This window comes from Thamnophis elegans, chromosome 9 (assembly GCF_009769535.1).
Source record: "Thamnophis elegans isolate rThaEle1 chromosome 9, rThaEle1.pri, whole genome shotgun sequence".
Classification (NCBI taxonomy): Eukaryota; Metazoa; Chordata; class Lepidosauria; order Squamata; family Colubridae; genus Thamnophis; species Thamnophis elegans.
In genome coordinates, this window is record NC_045549.1 from 67,626,362 (window position 1) to 67,649,148 (window position 22,787).

Genomic DNA, 22,787 nt, shown 5'->3' on the forward strand with positions numbered 1-22,787 from the left:
TAGCAACGCCGAAAACCCCACCTTCCCTTCTTCGCTTTCTGCTTGACGGGCTCCTTTTGCTCCAACCCCGGGGGGATGCGAGAGAAGCGCGGCTGGCTTGAGCAGGCAAGAGCAGCCCGGGAGGAAAGCTTTGGGAGGAAAACATGATGGGAGATCGCTCCCCGAATCGCTCGATCCCCCCGCGGGATCTTTCCCATCGCAGCCGACCAACTGGTGCCTCGCCTTGGTTTCCAAGGAGGGAGTCTGGGAAGCGCGCAGAACGACAAAAACGACTTTTATTACGTGATGCTGCGGACAGAAAACTGACGTGGGGAGGGGGCGGCGGGAGAAGAGAGGGGACCCCATTGGAAGTTCAGGTCATGAGCGAAATATTGCAAAGAAGAGCCGCTCTCCCTCGGGTCTCTGGCGGCTCAGGCGTTTCTTCCCGCTTTCCAGGCAGGCTTTCGCCACGGCTAGCCCGCCCGCGAATGATAGGGACGCGCGTGTGGCGCCTAGGTGACTCTCCTCTCGCGTCATTCTAAGGACTCGGGTTCCTTTTTCAAAATAATGCATTAATTTTCAGATCACGATGGAATCTATATATTACAAGGGAGCGGAAAAGGAACCCACTTCTTGTTCTGATCATTCTCTATATCTTGAAAGTATCCATCCATTCATTCACTCACCCCCCTCATCCATCCATCCATTCAATAGCAATAGCAGTTAGACTTATATACCGCTTCATAGGGCTTTCAGCCCTCTCTAAGCGGTTTACAGAGTCAGCATATCGCCCCCACAGTCTGGGTCCTCATTTCACCCACCTAGGAAGGATGGAAGGCTGAGTCAACCTTGAGCCGGTGAGATTTGAACTGTCAAACTGCAGATAGCAGTCAGCTGAAGTGGCCTGCAGTACTGCACTCTAACCACTGCACCACCTCGGCTCACTCACCCACCCACCCACCCACCCACCCCCATCCATTCATCCAACCCCTCCATTCAGCCACCTACCCCATTCACCCATCCATCCATCTACCCACCCACCTTCATCCATCTATGCATTCACTACCCACCCCCATTCATCCATCCGTTCACCTCCATTCATTCATCCAACTCCTCCCACCCCCATCCATCAATCCATTCACTCCGAAAAGAGTGCAGAGCATCCCCATCATCATCATGTGATCAAAATTCAGTTGCTTGGCAACTGGTTCATACTTATGACCATTGCTGTGTTCCAAGGTCATGTGATCCTCTTTTGCGACCTTCTGACAAGCAAAGTCAATGTGGAAGCCAGATTTACTTAACCACCGGATTACTAACTTATCCACTGCGGTGTTTCACTTAACAACTGGGCCAAGAAAGGTCGTAGAATGAGACATAACTCACTGAACAAATGTCTCACTGAACAACAGAAATGCTGGGCTCCACTGTGGTCATAGGTCGCGGACTACCTCTAGGGACTATGAAAAAGAGTGGACAATTTTACTGTATCCCAGGGTCATGTCATCCTCTTTTGCTACCTTCTAACAAGCAGTCAGTGTGGAATGTATGCATCTGAACTAGACCGTGTTGTTTCTCTGTGTCATATATGTGGATACGTGCACAATTTTGTATTTATTTATTTATCTTGTCATGTTTAGGTCTATATTAGAGGTGGAAACTCTTTGAAAGTTGCATGTCATGTAATTTCATTTTAATGTATGCTGATTAGTGTACATTCAAAGTGACAATAAAGTAATCTATTCCTATTCCTATTCTATTCTATTGCATTCCATTCCTATTTCTATTCTATTCTATTACTATCCTATTACTATTCTCTTCTCTACTATTCTAATTCTAATTCTTATTCTATTCTCTATTCTATTATCTATTCTATTCTATTCCATCTATTCTATTCCTATTCTCTTGTCTACTCTTCTAATTCTTATTCTATTCTATTCTCTGTTCCATTCCATTCCTATTCCTATTCTTTTCCCTTCCATTCCCATTCTATTCCTATTCTCTTCTCTTCTATACTATTCTAGTCTATTCTGTTATATTCTATTATATTTTCTATTCTCTATTCTATTCTTTGTTCTATTCCATCCTATTCCTATTCTCTTCCCTTCCCATTCCTATTCTATTCCTATTCTCTTCTCTAGTATTCTAATTCTTATTTTATTCTCTATTCTAGTCTCTCTTCTATTCCATTTTATTCCTATTCCTATTCTCTTCCATTCCCATTCCTATTCTATTCCTATTCTCTTCTAGTCTAGTCTATTCTCTGTTCTATTCTATTCTATTTTCTATTCTATACACTATACTATTCTATTCTCTATTCTGTTCTATTCCATTCCATTCCTATTCTCTTCCCTTCTCTACTATTCTATTCTAGTCTATTCTCTGTTCTATTCTATTCTATTTTCTATTCTATATTCTATTCTATTCTATATTCTGTTCCCTTCTGTTCTCTTCTACTATTCTATTCCTATTCCATTCTATCGGAGGCCAGATTCACTTCACAACCGGAGTGCTAATTTATCCACTGGAGTGTTTCACTTAACAACGGGGGCAAGGAAGGTCGCTGAACGGGGCAAACCTCACCAAACAGATCGCTCGCTTAACAACAGAAATGCTGTGACCGTACGTCGAGGACTACCTGTATTTTACGTCCTTTTCGGCCTGCGCTGCTTCCCTCCACGGGGCTCTCTGGGAGACCCACCCCCGGCCTTTAGGGGCTCTCTCCCTTCCCACCACCCGGCTGCGCCGGCCGGAGGAGGAGGCGGAGGAGGCGGAGGTGGAATCCGCGTCAGCTTTTCGATGAGCGGCCTCGCCTCCCAGCCTCGCTCCCCCTGCCGGCCAAGGAAGGGCAAGAGCCGAAGATGGCGGTTCTTCCAGCCGCTGCAGCGGCCGCGGCAACTTCCGAGCAGGTCGGTAGCCAGGCGGAGGGAGGCAGGGAAATTCGGGAAGCCGCCGAGGCTGAACGTCGGGCGGAGATTTACGCGGGGCGCGTCTGGCGCCAAGCAGAGTTGCGGCGGAGGGCAAGGGGACGTTGACGGGGCGGCTCTCTCTGCCGCCCCAACAACCGTATTTTGGGGTTCAAGCGGCGGGTCTGAGGTGGCCTCGGGGGGCTCGCAGCAGCCCCCAAGGGCGGCGGGAGTCCGCCTTAAGGAGCGCCAGTCGGCGGCCTGAGGGAGGAGGGACGCGGGCGGCGAGACAGCTCGCCTCAGCGGCTCCCTCACCGAGCGCTCCTTCTGAGGCGCGCCTCGCCTCCCCGCCCGTTAGATTTTTCGCTTTCTGAAGGAATATTTAAAATACCTTCCTCCCCCCCCCAAAAAAATTATTATAATTATTAGTGTTCGGGGATTTAACAGTAATAATAAATAAATAAATGGCGGGCTTGGGTTGCTGCCCCTGGGTGGAGGGCGACGCCCGGAGCGGCGTCCCAGAGGGTGATTCCTGCCCAAGTAAGCGCGGCCGGCCCTCCTCCGTGCAAGCAAAAAATAGACCCGCTACGAGGAGTGGCGGCCTCTCGCCAGAAGCACCGCCCGGCGCCGGCTGCTCCTGTTGCTCCCGGGCTCCCTGGTGGAACGAACTCGGCAAGATTGGTTTTTTTTCTCGCCCTGTTCAAGTATATAACATCCGGACCTGGACTCTGTTGTTTCTCTGTTTCTTATAATATGAGTGGGTGTATACATAATTTTCTATTCCATTCCATTATTTGTATTCTATTCCATTCCATTCCATTCTTCTGCATTCCATTCTATTCCTCTGTATTCTATTCCATTCCATTCTATTCCATTCTATTCTTCTGTATTCTATTCTATTCTATTCCATTCCTTCTTCTGTATTCCATTCCATTCTTCTGTATTCTATTCTATTCTATTCTATTCTATTCCATTCATGTATTCTATTCTACTCCATTCCATTCTTCTGTATTCTATTCCATTCCATTCTACTCTATTCCATTCCATTCTTCTGTATTCAATTATATTCTATTCCATTCCTTCTTCTGTATTCCATTCCATTCTTCTGTATTCCATTCTATTCTATTCTATTCTTCTGTATTCTATTCTATTCCATTCCTTCATCTGTATTCCATTCCATTCTTCTGTATTCTATTCTATTCTATTCTTCTGTATTCTATTCTATTCCATTCCTTCTTCTGTATTCCATTCCATTCTTCTATATTCTATTCTATTCCATTCTTTTGTATTCTATTCTATTCCATTCCATTCCATTCTTCTGTATTCTATTCTATTCCATTCCTTCTTCTGTATTCCATTCTATTCTTCTGTATTCTATTCTATTCTACTCCATTCCATTCTTCTGTATTCTATTCTATTCCATTCTGTTCCGTTCCATTCTTTTGTATTCTATTCTAGTCTACTCCGTTCCATTCCATTCCTCTGTATTCTATTCCATTGCATTCTATTCTATTCCATTCCATTCCATTCTTCTGTATTCCATTCTTCTGTATTCTATTCCATTCTATTCCATTCCACTCCGTTCCATTCTTCTGTATTGTATTGTATTGTACTCTACTCTACTCTACTCTACTCTACTCTACTCTACTCTACTCTACTCCATCCCATTCTTCTATATTCTATTCCATTCCATTCTATTCCATTCCATTCTTCTATATTCTATTCTGTTCTGACGAACACACTTGTGACATACAAATCTTATTTTACTCAAAAAGTGAACTCTACTCACGCGGAGGAAGCCTAAAAGGCTATTAACTTGGTTTCCACAAGGTTCAAATTGCCCCCATTAAAAATCAAATTGCCCCCCTGTGGGGCCTGGGCCCCATGTTGGGCACCACTGATCTAGACTGTGTTGCTTCTCCGTGTCATATAATATATGTGGGTATATGTGTAATTTTGTATGTATGTGTGTATTTATTTATTTAGTCCTGTTTAGCGTATAAAGGAGGCAGTGACCCTCTCTAGGAGCTGCATGCAGTTTTATTTTAATGTACGCCGATTAGTGTCCATTCAAAGTGACAATAAACTTATTCTAAGTCTAAAGTCTAACAAGGATGGTGGAGGAGATGTGGAAAGCCGGGTGACCCAACTGAGAAAGGTCAACCTAAGAACAGTGATGGCAAACCTTTTATCCACCGAATGCCCAAACTACACCCATGGGCATGCCCAAACAGAAAGGGGTGTGTGCGCAAATGTGTGCATGCGAGGACATTTGCATGCGTGGGTGGACATGTCCGGACATGTGTGCATGGGCAGCAGAGACCAGGTGGCCAGCGGGAGGCGGGACATCCCAACACCAGCGGTGCAGCAAGAGGTAAGATATTTTTCTTTGTGAGCTTCTGTTTCGTCATTTGCAGGGAAACAGAAGCTCATGAAAGAAATATCATGGAGATCTGACCTGGGGTGACGACGCATGTGCCAGCAGAGAGGGTTCTGCTTGCCACCTCTGGCACATGTGCCACAGGTTCGCCATCACAGACCGAGAATAATGTCGAAGACATTGTTGGGAGGCTGAAAAGATTTCCTTTTCACAACATTAAAAAAATATATATATCAAGAGTATGGATAGTCCTCAACTTACGATCACAATTCAGCCCAAAACTTCTGTTGTTAAGTGAGACATTTGTTAAGTGAGTTCTGTGCCATGTTACAACTTTCTTGCAACAGTTGCAGTGGTGGGTTGCAGGCGGTACACCCCGGGACGGGCGTACCGGAGCCTGCCCGGAGCACCGGGTACCGCTCCAGTACGGAGCTCTGGAGGGCCCGCCCACCCGCCCAAGTTCCTCACGGTGTTTTAAAGCTTTTGGCGCTTCTGCGCACACGCATAACGCATACAGCACCTGCACGATGCTCCGCCGGGAATCTGGTGCGTCGCAGAAGCTTGCGGAAGCGTCATTTACAGCTACAATGTGTGAGCGTGCTGCGTCCATGTGGGCGACGCCGGGCGTTAAGTGAATCACTGAAAACAGTGGATTCTGGCTTTATGACCACTGCAACAAAAGACTATAAAATGAGGTCCGATGATGTGGTGATCTACATTATGTCCGTCATGACTTAACAACTGAAATTCCTGGGCTCAGTCATGATCATAATTCAAGGACTACCTGCTCTGTAAGGATCGTTGACATATTTTTCAACTTCTGCTCCCTTTCGCCAGGATGTAATCGTTTTGTAAATAAAATCAATGGTATGCTCCATGTATATGCTTTCTGGTCATTTTAAAACGTTTAAATATTAATCGGCAATTCTTTCTGCGATCATCATATCACGGCAGAAATGAAATATTATCTATTCCGATTCCCATATTTGTGTCTTTGGCTGAAATTTTAGCAAAGCTCAAATGGCCCCATGAAGAAATCGATGCGAGAAAAGGCCGTGGAACGCAGAAATATTAACAAAGAGCATAACAGTAACTTCAAGGCTGGATACATCCCGATTGATGAAGATCGTCTACACAAAACTGGTTTGCGAGGCAGAAAAGGCAATTTGGCAATCTGTGTTCTGGTCCTCCTTTTCATTTTGGCTGTTGTTAATTTAATCGTAAGTACAACATTCTATAAAATGCATTCTAGTTGACAATATTAAGTTAGAACTCACGAGCAGCACCGTAGTAGTAAGTGCAATGCCCACAGATCTGGTTGGCTGGTTCCTACTTAAAAAGAGATGGGCTGCTGCATTTTGAACCAGCTACAAAATTTGAGTGGTCTTTAAAGACAGCCCCCCTGTAGGATGCCTTGTAGCAATACGGTAATTGAAGTAATTGCTGTATTTTTCAAACTATAAGACACACTGGAGTATAAGACGCACCATGATTTTGAAGAGGTAAATTTAAAAGAAAAAGTTTTTGCACTCTGCAAGCCTCCCAAACAATCTGCATGCCTTTTTTTTTTCAAAAAGGGGGGGGGCATGCAGAGCTTTGGGAGGTTTGTAGAATGCTCCTGGGGGCTGGTGGGGGGCAAAGATGAGCAAAAACTGCCTGTTTTTTGCTCGTTTTTGCCCTCCCCAGCCCCCAGGAGCACTTTGCAAGCCTCCCAAACCCTCTGCATGTCCATTTTTGCAAAGGGGGTGGCATTTTGGTAGGCCAAAAATGCTGTATTCAATGTATAAGACCCACCCAGATTTTCACCCTCTTTTGGGGGGGGGGAGAAATGGTCTTATACTCTGAAAAATACAGTAATACAGGAGTTAACAAATGTACAAGTCACTCACTGTTATCAGGTCTTCCAGAATTTCATCTAGATTCTAGAACATTTACATCTTCTTAAGATTGATAGCTAAAGTATTGAATGCAAGGAGATGTTTTAAATATACCTTTCATTTTTCATTTTATAAAAGAAAGAATCTTAGCCATTCTTCATACAGATAGTCCTCAACTTATGACCACAATTGAGCTCCAGATTTCTGCTGCTAAGTGAGACAGTTGTTAAGTGAAAATAATCGTGTAATTTCAGTGCCCTTGTAACATTGGCCACTAAATGAATGGTTGTAAATTGAGAACTACCAATAGATTGTTTCCTATACTGCTTATAGGAAGCTGCCTTCCATGGACATCATTCAAGCTTGCCGTACCACAGTCATTTCTCAAAAGTTTTGGAGAAGGTCAAAACATTCACAGATGGCTCAAATGTTGATTTGTTTTCCGAGGGACATAAATCTTTCAGAACTGTACAAACGATGTTTATTTTCTTAGATCACCTTCATAATTTGGGCTGTAATTCGTATTGGACCCAACGGCTGCGATAGCATGGAATTTCATGATAGTGGATTACTAAGATTTAAACAAGATTCTGACATGGGAATTATACATCCGTTGTATAAGAGCACAGTGGGAGGCCGGCGGAATGAAGATTTGGTGATTGTTGGAGAAAATCAACCAGTAAGTGTGAGCCTCCTGGCATATTACATTCAGTATCTCAAGTTTGGTGCCATATTGTCTTGCTGAATTATGTTTGGCTGGAATCTAACCAAGAGGAGAATCTTCTTCATAATGGTACTTGTGGCGTACCCTTATACTGGCAGGGGTGGGATTGAAAAATGTTAGCAACTGGTTCTCTGCCCGGTTGCTGGGTGGGCCTGGCCATGGTGGGTGTGGCCTACTCGGCCTCCTGCATAGCAGGTGAAGGGGCATTTTCACCCTCAGGCTCCGGAGGCTTTTGTCGAGCTTCCGGGAGGGCGAAAAACGTCCGGAAGCCAGAAACAGGCCCGTTTTCGGACATGCGGTTGGCCTGTTTTTCGCCCTCCCCAGGCTCTGGAGACTTTCCACAAGCTGCCAGGAGGGTGAAAACAGCCTCTTCTGGGCTCCGGCGGCCAGAAATGGGCCATTTTCTAGACTTCTGGGAGGCCCGTTTTTCGTCCTCCCAGAGCCGCCGCATGGCCCTGCACTTATCTGGCATGATGAACGGGCCATGTGGAGACTCCTGGGAGGGGCTGGGCAGGGCGGGGCCAGCCAGTCCTGGCAACAACTGGTTTGGCGAACCGGATACAAAATTAACATTTGGTTCGCCTGAACCGGTGCAAAGTGGCTGAAGCCCATCCTTGCTGATACGATATATCTCTGATAGTCAAAAATCTGTGTTTTAGTTGTTGGTCACTTGTTTGCTTTGCTGGTTAGTGAAATTCTTTTGCTTGTGGACTTTTATTTCTATGATGCTAGATATTGCAGTTTTCTTTACTTCAGTTTTAATGGTTTTGTTCGCTGCAATTTGTTGGATGGTGTCTTGCATTTACACCTTTTAAAATTAATTGATAAATTGAAAAAGCACTACCAATTAATAATTGAAGCATAATAAATTCTCTGTTATTAAATTCAGCACCCTCTTTCTTTTTAAAGATTGTATTTCAGCAGGGGGAAACAAAACTTAGTGTGGAGAAAAATAAAACTTCAATTACCAGCGATATCGGAATGGAATTTGTTGACCCACGAACTCAAAACACTTTATTTAGCACTGACTACAATACCCATGAGTTTAATTTGCCAAGTGGAGTAAAAATTTTAAATGTTCAAAAAGCATCTACAGAAAGGGTATGGATTACATTTTGCTTACTTTCAACGTACAATATGTTTGGTTTTTTAAATAAATGACATCTAAAATTCATAACGTTATTTATATTTTTATTGAGATTTATATACGTTTGCAATGTTCTGCACATAGAACAAGCAAGCAAACAATAACTAAGATGTATATAGTTAACGAGTTAACAGAAAGACTTGGAATAATTGTACATTTAAACCACCGATTAGACCTCTGTATTCAAACAGGTTACTTACAACTATATTCTACAAGTACTTTTACATGCTATTTACTTTATTAATTGCAATTAATTTTTTCGTAAAGACTGGGCAGTCCATGACCAATAAAAACTGCAGATAATCCTCCACTTACGATCATTTATTTAGCAACTTTCAAAGTTGCAAACAGTGCTGGGAAAAATGTCTTAAGAATGGTCCTCACAGTTACGACCATCTCAGCATCATGACCCCAATTTGGGCACTTGGCAATTGACATGTTTCTACAATGGTAGATCATCATTTATGCACTTCCCACCTTCCTTCCGACCAGTAAGAGTCAATGGGGAAGCCAGAATTGCTTGATGACAATGTGATTCACTTAACAACTGCAGCAAAAAAAGGTCATAAAATCAGGTGCAATCCATTTAACAATTGCATTGCTTAGTGAAAAACATTCTGGTATCAATTATAATCGTAAAATGAGGACTATCTGTAAGGGGAAAACTATAGAGCAATAAAAACAATGATTTACTTCCAAAAGAGGAAACATTTAAACCAGTGATGGCTAACCTTTTTTGTCGTTGCGTGCCAAAAGCACGCATGTGCGACAGAACGCACATGTGCCCGCACACATCATTCAATGTGTGTGACACCCCACCCCCCACATGTGTCCCCCTGCGCATGCGCTCCTGCCTCATTTTTTGCTTGGTGGAGGCAGCTTTCTGGGGCCAAAATAGGCCACGGGGGTTCACACACAGCGCCTGCCTGCCCCATTTTGGGCCTAGAAGCTTTCTGCACCAACCTGGAAGCCAAAACAGGACACGAAGGAGCCACGTAAGGCTCAAAAATGCAATTCTAGCCCCCCCCCCCCATGGATGCGTCCCTCCCCGTGCATCCAGGCACGCGTCTCCCGCATCCACCCTGTCCCCCCACACATGTGCGGCAGAGACCCAAAGACCAGCTGGCCAGCAGGAGGTGCGCACGCATGCGTGGTAGAACTGTGCTGGGCCAACGGCTAACGGGCCCGCAGAGATGGCTCTCCGTGCCCACCCATGCCATAGGTTCGCCATCAGAGATTTAAACTAAGCCACCACCACCCCCAAACACCCTTGCAACAGACTTGCCATGCACCCTAATGCAAGACTCAGAAAAAGCCAAGTTTTCATAGACCTTTTAAGGGTAAGAACAATTCAGATCTTGGGGGTGGCAGGTATCGCGATGATACTAACATGGAGGAACCCAATTCTAAGCATATCACTTAAATCGAAGCCATACAGAATTCAGTTAGTGCTACTCTGTAATGTTTAGATAAGGCTAAGTTTCTGCAAACTAATAAACAAATTTTGAATAAACTAATATTCAAAAGGGGGTCAAATTATTCTCCAAAGCAGCAGAGGGCAGGACAAGAAATAATGGTTGGAAACTGATCAAAGAGAGAAGCAATCTGGAATTCAGGAGAAACTTCCTAACAGTGAGAGCAATTAACCAGTGGAACAGCTTGCCACCAGAAAGTTCACCAGCGGAACAGAAGTTGCCTTCAGAAACTTTGGGCGCTCCATCCCTGGGGTTTTTTAAAGAAGAGACTGGACAGTCACTTGTCTGAGATTGTATTGGTTCTCCTGCTTGAGCAGGGGACTGGACTAGAGGACCTCCAAGGTCCCTTTCTATTCTATTTTATTCTATTCTATTTCTAATTCTAGTCTATTCAAGAAATTTTGATTCTAGATAAAGCTACTAAGTTTCTGTAACAAGAATGCAAACAACCAATAAAAACAGCAGACGAATAAGTAGAAATCTAGAACTTTAAAATTCAGATCTCAGAGCATTTCTAGGTAAGCCTAAACAATAATTTATGTTACAAATAGTGAATAGTGTTTAAGAACAAGGCATCTTTTATACAAGATGTTTTGATTTTTTTAAAATACAAATTTGATACTAGTTGACTAAACATATAGCCGTGTTCTCCCCCCACCCCCCCTTCAGATTACAAGCAATGCCACCAGTGATCTCAATATAAAGGTTGATGGGCGTGCTATTGTCCGTGGAAATGAAGGCGTGTTTATTATGGGCAAAACTATAAAGTTTTCCATGGGACGCAACTTGGAGCTGAAAGCCGTAAGTAATTCCAGGATTTGCAGCTATTTTATAATGTGGTCACTTGGCTCAGTTTTGTCATCTGTGACCTTAAACTTGCGCTCACACACACACACACACACAATATTTTTTATGTTTCAGTTGGCCTTTAAATCTGTTCTGTGCATAAATGCTTTCTACTTCATACACACAATGCTCTGTTGAATTCCTGAATAAATTGTATGCACTCAAACGCTTGCAGCTATGTTTTGAAGCAAATGCAGGATATTTGAATATTAAAACTAAAACTAAATAGCATCTTTGCAGGAGACTAATAAGGCAGTGTCCCAAACCAATGCTTGTAAGTCAAATACTATCTGTATTGTAAGTAAGCTTAATATTTGGAGTACAATGCAGGTAACTAGAAGATTGCAGCGAGGGAAGGAATACCGTATAAAATAAAGTATTGCGATTTCAGGCAAACTGTTCTGATTGAGGCTTTCCAAGAGCATGAAGCAAACTCCTGGTCCAGACAAAAATGCCTTTATTAATTTATTATGAATTCTGCTCCTTTACATCTAGCAAAGTCTTTCAAGGGAGAATTTACAGTCACAGACCTTAACAGGCTTGGAGAGCTGCCAGGACGATATCTGCAAAACTCCAAAACCTGTAGTCTCAGAGAGTCAGTTAAGGGAAATATTTGTTTCCACTCCCCTTTCGCTCCTCTTTTATGTCCTCTGGGAGGGGCCATTCATCATCCACCTGTGGCCTTACTCCCAAGTCGATCCCTGTTCTTTAGCTGTTCCCTTTGTCTGGCAACTCTGCACATGCACACACTGGGAACAGGCTCCAGCTATTCATCTGCCTAACTGAAGTCTGACTCTGAAAGCAGCTGATAACTGGCATACGGCTCTGGCCTCCTCTCCGCCTCCGACACAGAGCCTTCATCAGAGCCTTTCCCAGACTTCAGGACTGGCCCATCTTCCTCTCCAACCTCCTCACTGTCTGAATCTGCTGCCAGCTCTGAACAAAAACATAACATTGGATTGGCTCATTTAGACCATGAAGTCCAAGCCTCTTTAATTTTCAGGAGTCCAAATTAGTCGCCCCAGATGGTTGCTTCCACTTGAACACTTTCAAAAAAAGAAAAGAAAGGTTGGAGACATGTTTTGTTTCTATATTTAGTTGTAACTCATATTTCTGTCCTGATGAGTAGAAAATAGACAACTACTAGACAGTAAGCTGCTTTAAAAATCCATCTTGAATAAGGATGAATGTCTTTATTTTGCTTGTGTTTACTGGTAAAGCATTCTTGTTTTTACATTTTTACATGTGCTTAATAATTGCACAACAACTGCGTACAAATAATGGAAAATTACGTTTTATAGTATTGCTTCTTACTTTAAAAAAAATTAAAAGTGCTTCATATTATTTCTGTAAAATATTTAAAATATTGTCTCTTGCAATGTATAATTTTGATACTACAGGTAGTCCTTGCTTAATGACTGGTTGCTTGACAATTGTTCAAAAATGCAACACACCCCAAAAAGAAATTTAGGATCCACCCTCAAAAGTTATGATTGGTGTCTCCTTTCCAGATATTTTTGGTGCCTGGCAATGGGTGTAATTTATGACTGCAATTTCCATCACTTTTTAGTTGGTTTCTGGTGGGATTTTATCAGCTTCCCACAATTTAACAACTGTGTTACTTAATTACCTGGTGACCAGTTATACATCCATAGTAAAACCGGTTGTTACACACTAAGGTCACATGGTAACTACTTAATGACTGCAATTAATTATGAAAGCAATTCTGGGCTCAAGTGTAGTCTTTAAGCGAGGACTACCTGTATTTTAAACTGTGAACACCCTTATAGTACTCAGAAAGCATGAAGACTGATAATTCTCTTGCACACATTAATCCAGGAAATCCAGAGCAGGCCAAATTAGCGCCAGATTATACTATGAACGTATTCTTAAGCATCCCAACTGTATAAACAAGCAGAAAGATTACAATCCAATGATTAGATCTTATGCTCTCTCCCTTCATTGCTGTTTAATATTAAACAGAGGTGGGATTCTACCAGTTCGGACCGGTTCAGGTGAACCAGTAGCTCTGACCATCAGCTGGGAGTGAACCTGTTCACTCCAAAGGTGAAGTCCACCCGCCTGCCCCCCCCCTGCGCTTAACTCACCTGTATCTTCTCAGCTGAGTTGCGCAGCAGAGTGGATTTCTGCACCTCAGCTGTTTTCCTCCCCAGCAGTAATGTGGAAGATACTTTTTCTCAAAAGGAAGTGCGTGATCATCGAACTGGTTGTTAAACCAGTAGGATCCCACCACTGATATCAAGGGATATTATGTAGTAAGTTAGGAAAGTGTTTCTACTCTTAAGACTAGAACTGGATGAAATCTTCCATTGATGCAAATTGAAAAAGGATCATATGATCTAAAAGTTTCGACAATGTTGTGCAAGCACTTGAATTAATGTTCAGTTCTTCTTGATCCACAGCCCTCACCCCTGCATTAAAAGCTGCATTCTCTTTAAATGTTTCATAAAAGTGACAGAAATTGGTATGAAAGCTGCTAAAATAAAAAAAACAACAAATCCACATAACACTGTAGTTGCTTCGGTTCTATAGTTTGCATACATTTTCATCTGTGCAAGAATTTAAAGGCAACTCGGAGGCTAAAAGTAGATAATATTAAAAGAAGACTATGAAGACTGTTACATGTTCATTGATTTAGACATATTCTTTTCCTAGGACAACTCCATTATCCTAAATGGAAGTGTGATGATCAATGTATCCCGACTGCCAAATTCTTCTCACAAGGAACAATTTAACAATGGTGACTGGGAGCGTTACAAGCTTTGCATGTGTTCGGATGGGACATTATTCCGTATTCCAGTGAAGAGCCGTAATATGGGTTGTCAAACCTCTATCAACCCATGCAATACGTATTAAAGGCAAATGTGGGTACTGTGCAAAGAAAAAATCACTATATTTAAGTTCAAGCCACTGCATGTTTGGAAGGATGTTTTTAGTTATTTGTAGAAATATTAAATGAAGCACTTCTCGCACCCAGATCTCCACATATAGCACTGTTGATTAGGCCAATCATGTTTTAAGGTACGTTCCTTGAGGCATAGAAGGGCATTTTAGTAAGGCAGTTAAACAGAAACACAGAATGTACTTCAGGGTATTGTTGAATAAAAATTAACAAATAGGCCGATGTATGTTTCAAAAATAATTTGGAAGAATTGTTTTGAAGTTTGCCGAGGGAAGCATCCTTCCGCTGATTTGTTAATATGACCACTGGAGCTGTTGGCAAAGATCCCCTGTGACATTAATACATTAATTCATTTTTGTTTCTGGTATTTTTGCCTTTGCAAATGTGTATTTCTCAGACATTATACTTATACTTGCTGCCACTGTGTTGAAGCACTTGAAATTTAGATGCACTGAATTCCATGTTCTAATATTGTCTGGGGAATTCAAGTCATTATGGAAACTGATTATGGAAATAGACTGTGGTTGAGCAGCTGCAGGTTGTTGGACTACCAGAACTCTGGTGGTACAGTGGTTAGAATGCATTACTGCAGGCTAATTCTGATGACTGCCAGCAGTTTGGCGGTTCGATTCCCACTGGCTCAAGGTTTGACTCAGCCTTCCATCCTTCTGAGGTTGGTAAAATGAGGACCCAGATTGGTTGGGGCAATATGCTGACTCTACATATCGCTTAGAGAGGGCTATAAAAGTGAAGCAGTATATAGGTTTAAATTCTATTGCTATTTTTCTTCTTCTACCAAGTTAAAAAATCATGTTTTTTTTTCCAAGTAGTACTTTGAATAATTTTGAGTTTGGCAAAACTCATAATAAGATTACTAACTTCTGCTTCTGCCCAAACAGCCGTTTGTTCATTTTGGAAAATTCCCCATGTTTTAGAATGTTTTACGTCTTTTGGTTTGTCAATTTCTTAGGCATGGCATTTGAAAATGCTTCTGGCAGAGGTCCCATGAAAACCGAACAAAATTAAAAACATTTAAGCCTGACTTGTGAGAGTGCATGAAAACACACTGGTTTACTGCAAATAAAATTCTGCTTTTTTGCTAATTGAGAACAAAGCAGTTTGAAGGTATCTTCTCTGCTTATGTTGCGTCCTTCTTCACTCGGACTTTCCATCCCCACCTTCAGTTTTGAAATGGGATATTGTCAATGGAAGGTCGTGAATGAGAAGCTCGCTGCAAAGCTTCATCTGCAACTTTGACTATATGCTTAATAGGCAACCTACTTGACACTATCAGTTATGGGCTGATGGAACGGTGGCCGCAATTTTGCTTTAGAAGCACTGAATGCCACTGCTGCAGGAACAGAGAGAAGGAGATGTAGCTGAGGGCACAAGCAAAAGGCACTGATCCTTCTAAGGAATGTGGGATATTTTAAACTGCTAGACCAAAGCTACTGTTACCTCAAATATAGCAGGATATCTTAGCAAGCAGTAGAATTCAAGTATTTGTACTGTTATCTATATATGCATTTCTGAAGGGGGTCAGACCTCTACAGTAGAAACTCTGGTCACAACCATAATTCGTTCCATAACTTTGGTCGCAAACCAATTTGGTTGGAACCCGATTTGGTCATGGTCAGAAGCGTTTTGTGACCAGAGGTTCTACTACTGTATTTGTTTATCATGTTTCACAAATGGTAGAGAAAAACCTTGGTCTCGTTTAGTACATTTTGTTAAATCTTAAAGATTCCTTTTTTCCCCAATCAATTTCTACGCAGAGAATATGTTGAAAGTTGTTGGTAAAAGTAAATGGATACTAGATATCCAGACTTTGGACCTTTGGTTGACGTATTCAAAGAAATGGTCATTTGGACCCAATTATCATGGAAATCGGATAGCTGCTCAACTGTCCAATGCCTGAATGGTACTTGAAGTGAGAAGTTGGTAAGGGTAATAGTATGCAGGGAATTGTGGTTTGCTTGAAGCAGGGGAGAAGCGATAAATGGAAATGTGGTGCAATAAAATGCTAGACAATTTGCAGTTTTAATGGGAATTCACAGAGAATGTTTAATTTATAGCCTCACATATTTTGTGGCATGGAGTTAAACCTTGTGAGCAATTCTCTGTCCGATTCTTAGTTCTGTGGTCCTATTGTTATGCAGCAGTATTAATACACACAGAGTCACTGAGAGCGAATAGGCATTAACCTGGGCAAATAAATTTATTGAGCACCACATCTGCTATGTTCTATTGTGGCAGTTTGATTTAACCCTAATTTAATTGTAAGCCACCCTGCTGGACTCCTCCAGAAAGGCAGTACAGAATAGAAATTGTAATAGTGTTGTTGATGTCCATTATTTTGAAATCAGAGTTAATTTTAATTGGAATATGTGTATATATATGTGTGTGTGTGTATGTGTGTGTATACATACATACATACATACATACATACACACACACACACACACATACATGCAGACACACACACACACACACACACACACACACACACACACACACATATATATATATATATATATATATATATATATATATATATATATATATATATATATTTGTTTTCATAGATTTTCACGGGTGTAGGTATGCTGGTCTTGTTGTATTTGGGAAAAGACCCAAATACAACAAGACCAGCATATAGTGTATGTGTTTGTGTGTGTGCATATATATATATATATATATTTAGTGTCACAACCCCTGGTAACCCCCAATTATGGGAGGAAGCTAACTGCTTCCATCATCTGTCAATCGGCTCATCACAAGAGTCCATCCAGTAAGGGTATGGCTAGCTGATGAGAGCTAAATAGCTTGAAATAGATCTATACTGGTCTCCCTTTATTTATTTATCAAAAACATACATATACATATATATATATACATACATACATACATACATATACACACACACACACACACACATATATATATATATATATACATATATATATATATATATATATATATATATATATATATATATATATATATATATATATATATATATATATGCATGCCATATAGGGAAGAGACAAAAATTAGCATTCCAATGTTACACAAGCTCTTGAATTAATGTTCATTTCTGCTCAATCCACAGTCCTCATCTATGCCTTAAAGCTTGTTTAAATGTTTCATAAAGTTACAGAAATTGGTATGAGAACTGCTAAAATAAAATAAAAATAAACAAATCCTCAAACCGACGTAACACTAGAGGTGCTTCTGTTCTATGGTTTGCAATCATTTTTATCTGTGGAAGAATTGAAAGGCATCTCGGAGGCTAAAAGTAAACAATATTAAAAGAAGAAAAGTTGAAAGCCTCATGATGTTTAAGACTATTCAAAATAAAGCATTTAGATAGTAGTTGCAAAACATTTTAAATGCAAGTTTATTGTTCCATTTCTTAACATATGAAAAAAATGTATTTGGAGGAGTATTTTGTTATGTACATGCTTTAATGCAGGGTTTCTCAGCTGGCTGGGGGATTCTGGGAGTTGGAAGTCCAGACATCTTAAAGTTGCCAAGGTTAAGAAACATTGCTTTAATGTCACAATGAAAATTTTAAGTTTAACAACAAAATTGTTAACAACAAAAATGGTATCTGCCACTAGGCTTTGACGACTACTTTGACAAATTCTAATATTTGATGTTGATTATCTTAATTGTTTTATATTTAATTGTTCATAATTAAATTTAACATATTATACTTGTAGATAATGATTTTCCTTCAAAGGGTGCTTTCAAATATGAGTAGATAGTCCTTGAATTATGCCCACACTTGAGCCCAAAATTTCTATGGCTTAGAGACAGTTGTTAAATGAGCTTTGCTCCATTTTACGATCTTTCCTGCCACGGTTGTTAAATGAATTACTGGTTGGTAAATTAGTAACACAGCTGTTAAGTGAATCTGGTTCTCCCCATTGATGTTGCTTGTCAGAAGGTCACAAAAGGGGATCGTGTGACCCCGGGACTCAGCAACTGTCATAAATGAGTTGTCAAGCATCCAAATTTTGATCACACGACCGTTGGGACTCTGCAGTGGTTGTTAAATGTCAAAAATAGTCATGTCCCTTTTTTCAATGCTCTTGTGACTTTGAATAGTTACTAAAGGAATTGTTGTTAAGTTGAAGACTACCTGTATATGAAGGGTTTTGAATATTTAGCTCAGCAGTGGGATATACGTCTCATCAAAATTCACAGGATATACATAGTAAACATGCCAAGGTTAGGGTTAGGGCAATTTTTTAATTATTGTTATTATTCTGGTCTTATGGCTTCAACAGGCCATATGAAAGGAAAAAGAATTGCAGTTAAGACTTGCAAGGAAACTTTTGGCTCCCAGATATTTACAAAGGAAAAATTAAGTGACTGGTTTGCTGTGCCAGGTTCCAATATTTAATACTGGATTCATAACACATATAATCTCCTTAGTAACCCAATGTGCAGTACTAATAAAAAGGCCATACATATATTGAACATGTTCTCAGCAGAGTATTGGTACTGTTGTGAAGACTGGATGAATAGGAATGTGCAGTGTTTCAGAATGAAGAGTGTAACAACCGTATCAGTCTGAGTCTCATTAAAGCAACTGTGTCTGTTCCCAGATTTTAGGCAATTGCAGAAGCCTCCCCCAAGTTTCCTCACTGCAGGTGAGTAAACTGGGAATCAGATATAGCTGCTTTCACACTCCTATGAATTCTGTTAAATTCTGAGGTAACACTTCTAAATTTAATCTGAAGCACTGGCCTTATAGGACAAATTCTTCCTCATGCTTTTGCGGGAGGACATTGGCCAGGCATTAATGGGATCAACTTTTTAAATGAAATATTGGGATTAAAATATTATTGTACTTATTGCTACAACCTATTCATTTTAAATATTGGAGCATATTGTAGAGTAATATTTTGCTGTTTTGCAGCGTTATACTGACAGCTTAGAATGACAGTTACTATTCCAATTAACTTAAAACTTCTGGACTTATTCAAATCATCTATAGGCACACAATAGATAACAGAACAAAATTCAGAATCTTTTTAGATCTGATTAATGGTATTTAATAATATCTAGTTAAAAATTAAACTGAAAGATCACTTACCAATTTATTTTTCTACTGTGGTGCTGCTCTTATTTGAGGTTTGCTACTAATAATTTATATAAAACGGAGTATTTAATTGTTAAAACTGTGCTTGTTGTGTATGTTTCAAAGCAGGGTTTTTAAAGACTGCATTTAATGCCTTAGATTTCATTACGCCACTATGAAGTTTGGATTTCCAAGTGCCAAAGGAAGTCATCATGTATATTTGTAAAATGTCCATTTAAATAAACAATATAAATCGATCCGTTTTGTTTCTTAACTCTGAATTGTCCCCAAAGTTGTGGTGCATGGGGATGTGCGTATCTAAAATGATTCTCTTTCCCACTGCCCATGTCCTGTGTAATAACTGTTCTGTTTAAATAGCTGCCGAAACATTACTCAGCATGAATCGGAAGCATTGGGAATATGAAGTAGGCTTCACTTGTGATCTTCAAATTAGAACAAATAACATCCTATAGACGTACTTTAGGATTGACCAATTCCTGCTCTATCCTTGGGGGAAATGGCCTGGCATAGACAACTGTAGGCACAACACAGATACCTCTAGACTAGAACAATATGTGTTTTTCAAACTTGGAAGGTTTAAGATGTGTGGGCTTCAACTCCTGGAAATGGCTGGGGAAGTCTGGGAAAACTGAAGTCCACGGCAGGACTTTACAGTTGCCAAAAGGTTTCAAAAACACTGCTCTAGAATTTTTTTATTTTTTTAATGCATGTTATCAAGACTGAATCAGGTTTTTATTAGTGAGATAGTATAATTTAATACGCAACTACACTATCAAAATTCCAAGGAGGTGACACAACTGCAGTAAGCCAAAGTGCCATATGGAAACTTTAAAGACAAAAAAAAGGCAGGTTAACTGCTTCTGTCACAACAGTGTGTTACAGAACACTTTTTTTTAAGTTTCCCAGAAAGTCAGTGTAAATCGGTGAAGTAACAACACATTGACACAACCATATGAGGAGGACAAAGTTTAAGGCTCTCAGTAGGTATTTTAACACTTGCCAATTACTCAGAGACAAACCAAATCTTTATTACTACGAAGCACTTAAGAATCAGTAATTAAATATTACCAAATTTTAAGTATTGTTAGCAGTTCTGCCATTTTGAATTCAACATTATTATATGCTGGTTTCTTTAAAAGCAATAAGGGAGGTGGGAGTTGCCAATATTTAGACAGTAGGAGAAAATATTAACTACAAGCACAGAATTAAAAGGATAATGTGTTTTATGTAGTAAAATGTACCTGCGAAGCCTCCGCACGAGACTGATATGAATTGTTCAAAAAGGAAAGCAGGAAACTATTCACGTTTAATTAAATGCTTTATGTAAATTTATACTATAGTAAATTTATGGAACGCTTTCACAATTTGGTTCCTCACGTTTACAAAAAGCACAGATCATTTGGTTTTGTACAAACCAAAAAAATTTCCGATGGTTACATTTTCAGTATTCAATTTGAATTTATCTGACCCAACCCCAAAACGAAAATGGTACAAATAATAGTGGGTATTAGAATTGATAATACCGTTTCTGACCCTGAAAGGTAAAAAGCATAAAAGATTCATCAGTCTTTGGTACTGGACAATATAGACAGTCTTATGGGCCATTTGACCATTCATGTATCTTTATTCACTTGGTCATCTAAAAAGCTTATCGTTTTAAGGATTTCACATTAGAATATAATGCACACACATCTTGCTAGCATTTCTGTAGAAAAGATATTTTCAGCTTTAACCAATTCAGTGTACAGCCTTTTTTTTCCCTTTTACAACAACAAAATCAATCATACTATTTTAAAAATGCTAAAAATTCAAAACGTATGAAAAAGGAACAACTTTGATTAACTTTACTTGGACAGCATTACATAAAGAGTTTTCCAGATAATGCCATGGCCCTCCCCCCTGGAATCAGGGTCATTCTGAGCATGATTGGTTAAATAAGGAGGTCAGAATTTCAAAAACACACAAAAAATAACATTCTGACCCATATATCAAGTGGACCTTTCTCTCATTTTCCTTTGTATATCACAAAAGCTGTGAGCACAGTGTCCTTAATAATTACATTTTAGATTAACCTGCTTTTACAGGCAAGGCCAATTCTCTGTGTGTGTGTGAAATTGTTGAGAGCAAAACGTAAGACACAGTCTCTTGATCAACTTTGTAATAGAAGCCATAAACAGATAAACGGAAGAGGCCTGTCATGGACAAAGGAAAACAGATTGCAGTTTCTACCCTTTGGCCATTATTTAACTGAATTCAATTGACACTTCATTTTTAAATGGAAGACAGTACAATTTTGAAATGTGTCCTCTCTTGCTCTCTACCACTTGATCAGGTGTTTTTGCTTTGTGTATTAATGTTCACATGTAAATAGAAAAAGTGAGACTCAGTCCCAAGAATGAACTAGACATAGATGTGTTAACCTTATACTTTTCTTTAGCAAAATTAGATCGCATAAAGCAGTGTTTCCCAACCTTGGCAACCTGAAGATGTCCGGACTTCAACTCCCAGAATTCCCCAGCCAGCGAAGGTTGCCAAGGTTGGGAAACACTGGCATAAAGTTCTTTGGCTGTTACCTTTGTCACTGAAAGTCCCTTTATGTCTCAACCAAATTCGCCTATAATCTAGTATTTGTATCTTCCCAGTTGGACAGTTATTTTTGACTATGGCTATACTAAATAATAGGAGGTATTGGAGGGAGCACGAACTGGCTCACGGCCTGCCTGTTCTCAACAGAGATTGACTAAAGGGGCCTGCACAGCCAACTTCCAGCTCTTATTTTGGGGGGCGAGGGGGGAATGGACAACAGAAGTGACAGCCTATGAAAAGTCCAACTAAGTACTGTAACTGCGTCCATTTCCAGTCTTCCTACCTGGTCAGCAGCTTGTGTAGCTCTGCCCCATTCAATCCCTGCTCCCAAGCTCAGGAAGACATCAAAAAAAGAAAAGCTCCATTCCTAGGCAGAATTCACATTTTCATGTGGATCTCTTTGGATCCCAGCCCTTTGTTTTGCTGATTTTACTTCTTTAGAAGTATCCAATCCTAAAGAAGCTATGTGTGTTTATGATATACATGTTTTTTTTTTCCTCTTTACAAATATCTTCAGTATTTTGAAAATAAAAATAAGTGGTTTGTACTAATTTGTTATTGAAGCTTAATTTGGATGAGCCATGGTGGCAAAGTGGTTAGAGTGAAGTACTGCAGGCTACTTCTGCTATCTGCCGGCTGCCTGCAATTTGGCAGTTCAAATCTCACCAGGCTCAAGGTTGATTCCTCAGCCTTCTATCCTTCCAAAGTGGGTAAAATGAGGACCCAGATTGTTGGGGGCAATATGCTGACTCTGAAAAACGCTTAGAGAGGGTATATAAGTCTAAGTGCTATTGCTAATTTATATTCCTAAATTCTGAATGTTCATTTAGC

The 22,787-nt window shown here is 40.3% G+C and overlaps 1 protein-coding gene across 1 annotated transcript; it reads left to right on the forward strand.

Annotated features, from left to right (window-relative positions):
• The first annotated feature begins 75 nt into the window (after positions 1-75).
• Positions 76-14,327, forward strand: SGCB (sarcoglycan beta). The gene is made up of 7 exons (XM_032223666.1): positions 76-105; positions 2,694-2,888; positions 6,276-6,485; positions 7,636-7,821; positions 8,776-8,967; positions 11,158-11,289; positions 14,011-14,327. Exons 1-7 carry the CDS (start codon positions 76-78, stop codon positions 14,209-14,211), a joined length of 1,146 nt encoding a protein of 381 aa, XP_032079557.1. The 3' UTR covers positions 14,212-14,327.
• Positions 14,328-22,787: the final 8,460 nt, after the last annotated feature.

Excerpts from the sequence above, each read along its gene's own strand:
- SGCB (XM_032223666.1), top strand. The coding sequence starts at position 76 with ATGCGAGAGAAGCGCGGCTGGCTTGAGCAG. Across the intron at positions 2,889-6,275 it reads CCGCGGCAACTTCCGAGCAG|CAAAGCTCAAATGGCCCCAT; the intron begins GTCGGTAGCCAG and ends CTGAAATTTTAG. Across the intron at positions 7,822-8,775 it reads TTGTTGGAGAAAATCAACCA|ATTGTATTTCAGCAGGGGGA; the intron begins GTAAGTGTGAGC and ends TTCTTTTTAAAG.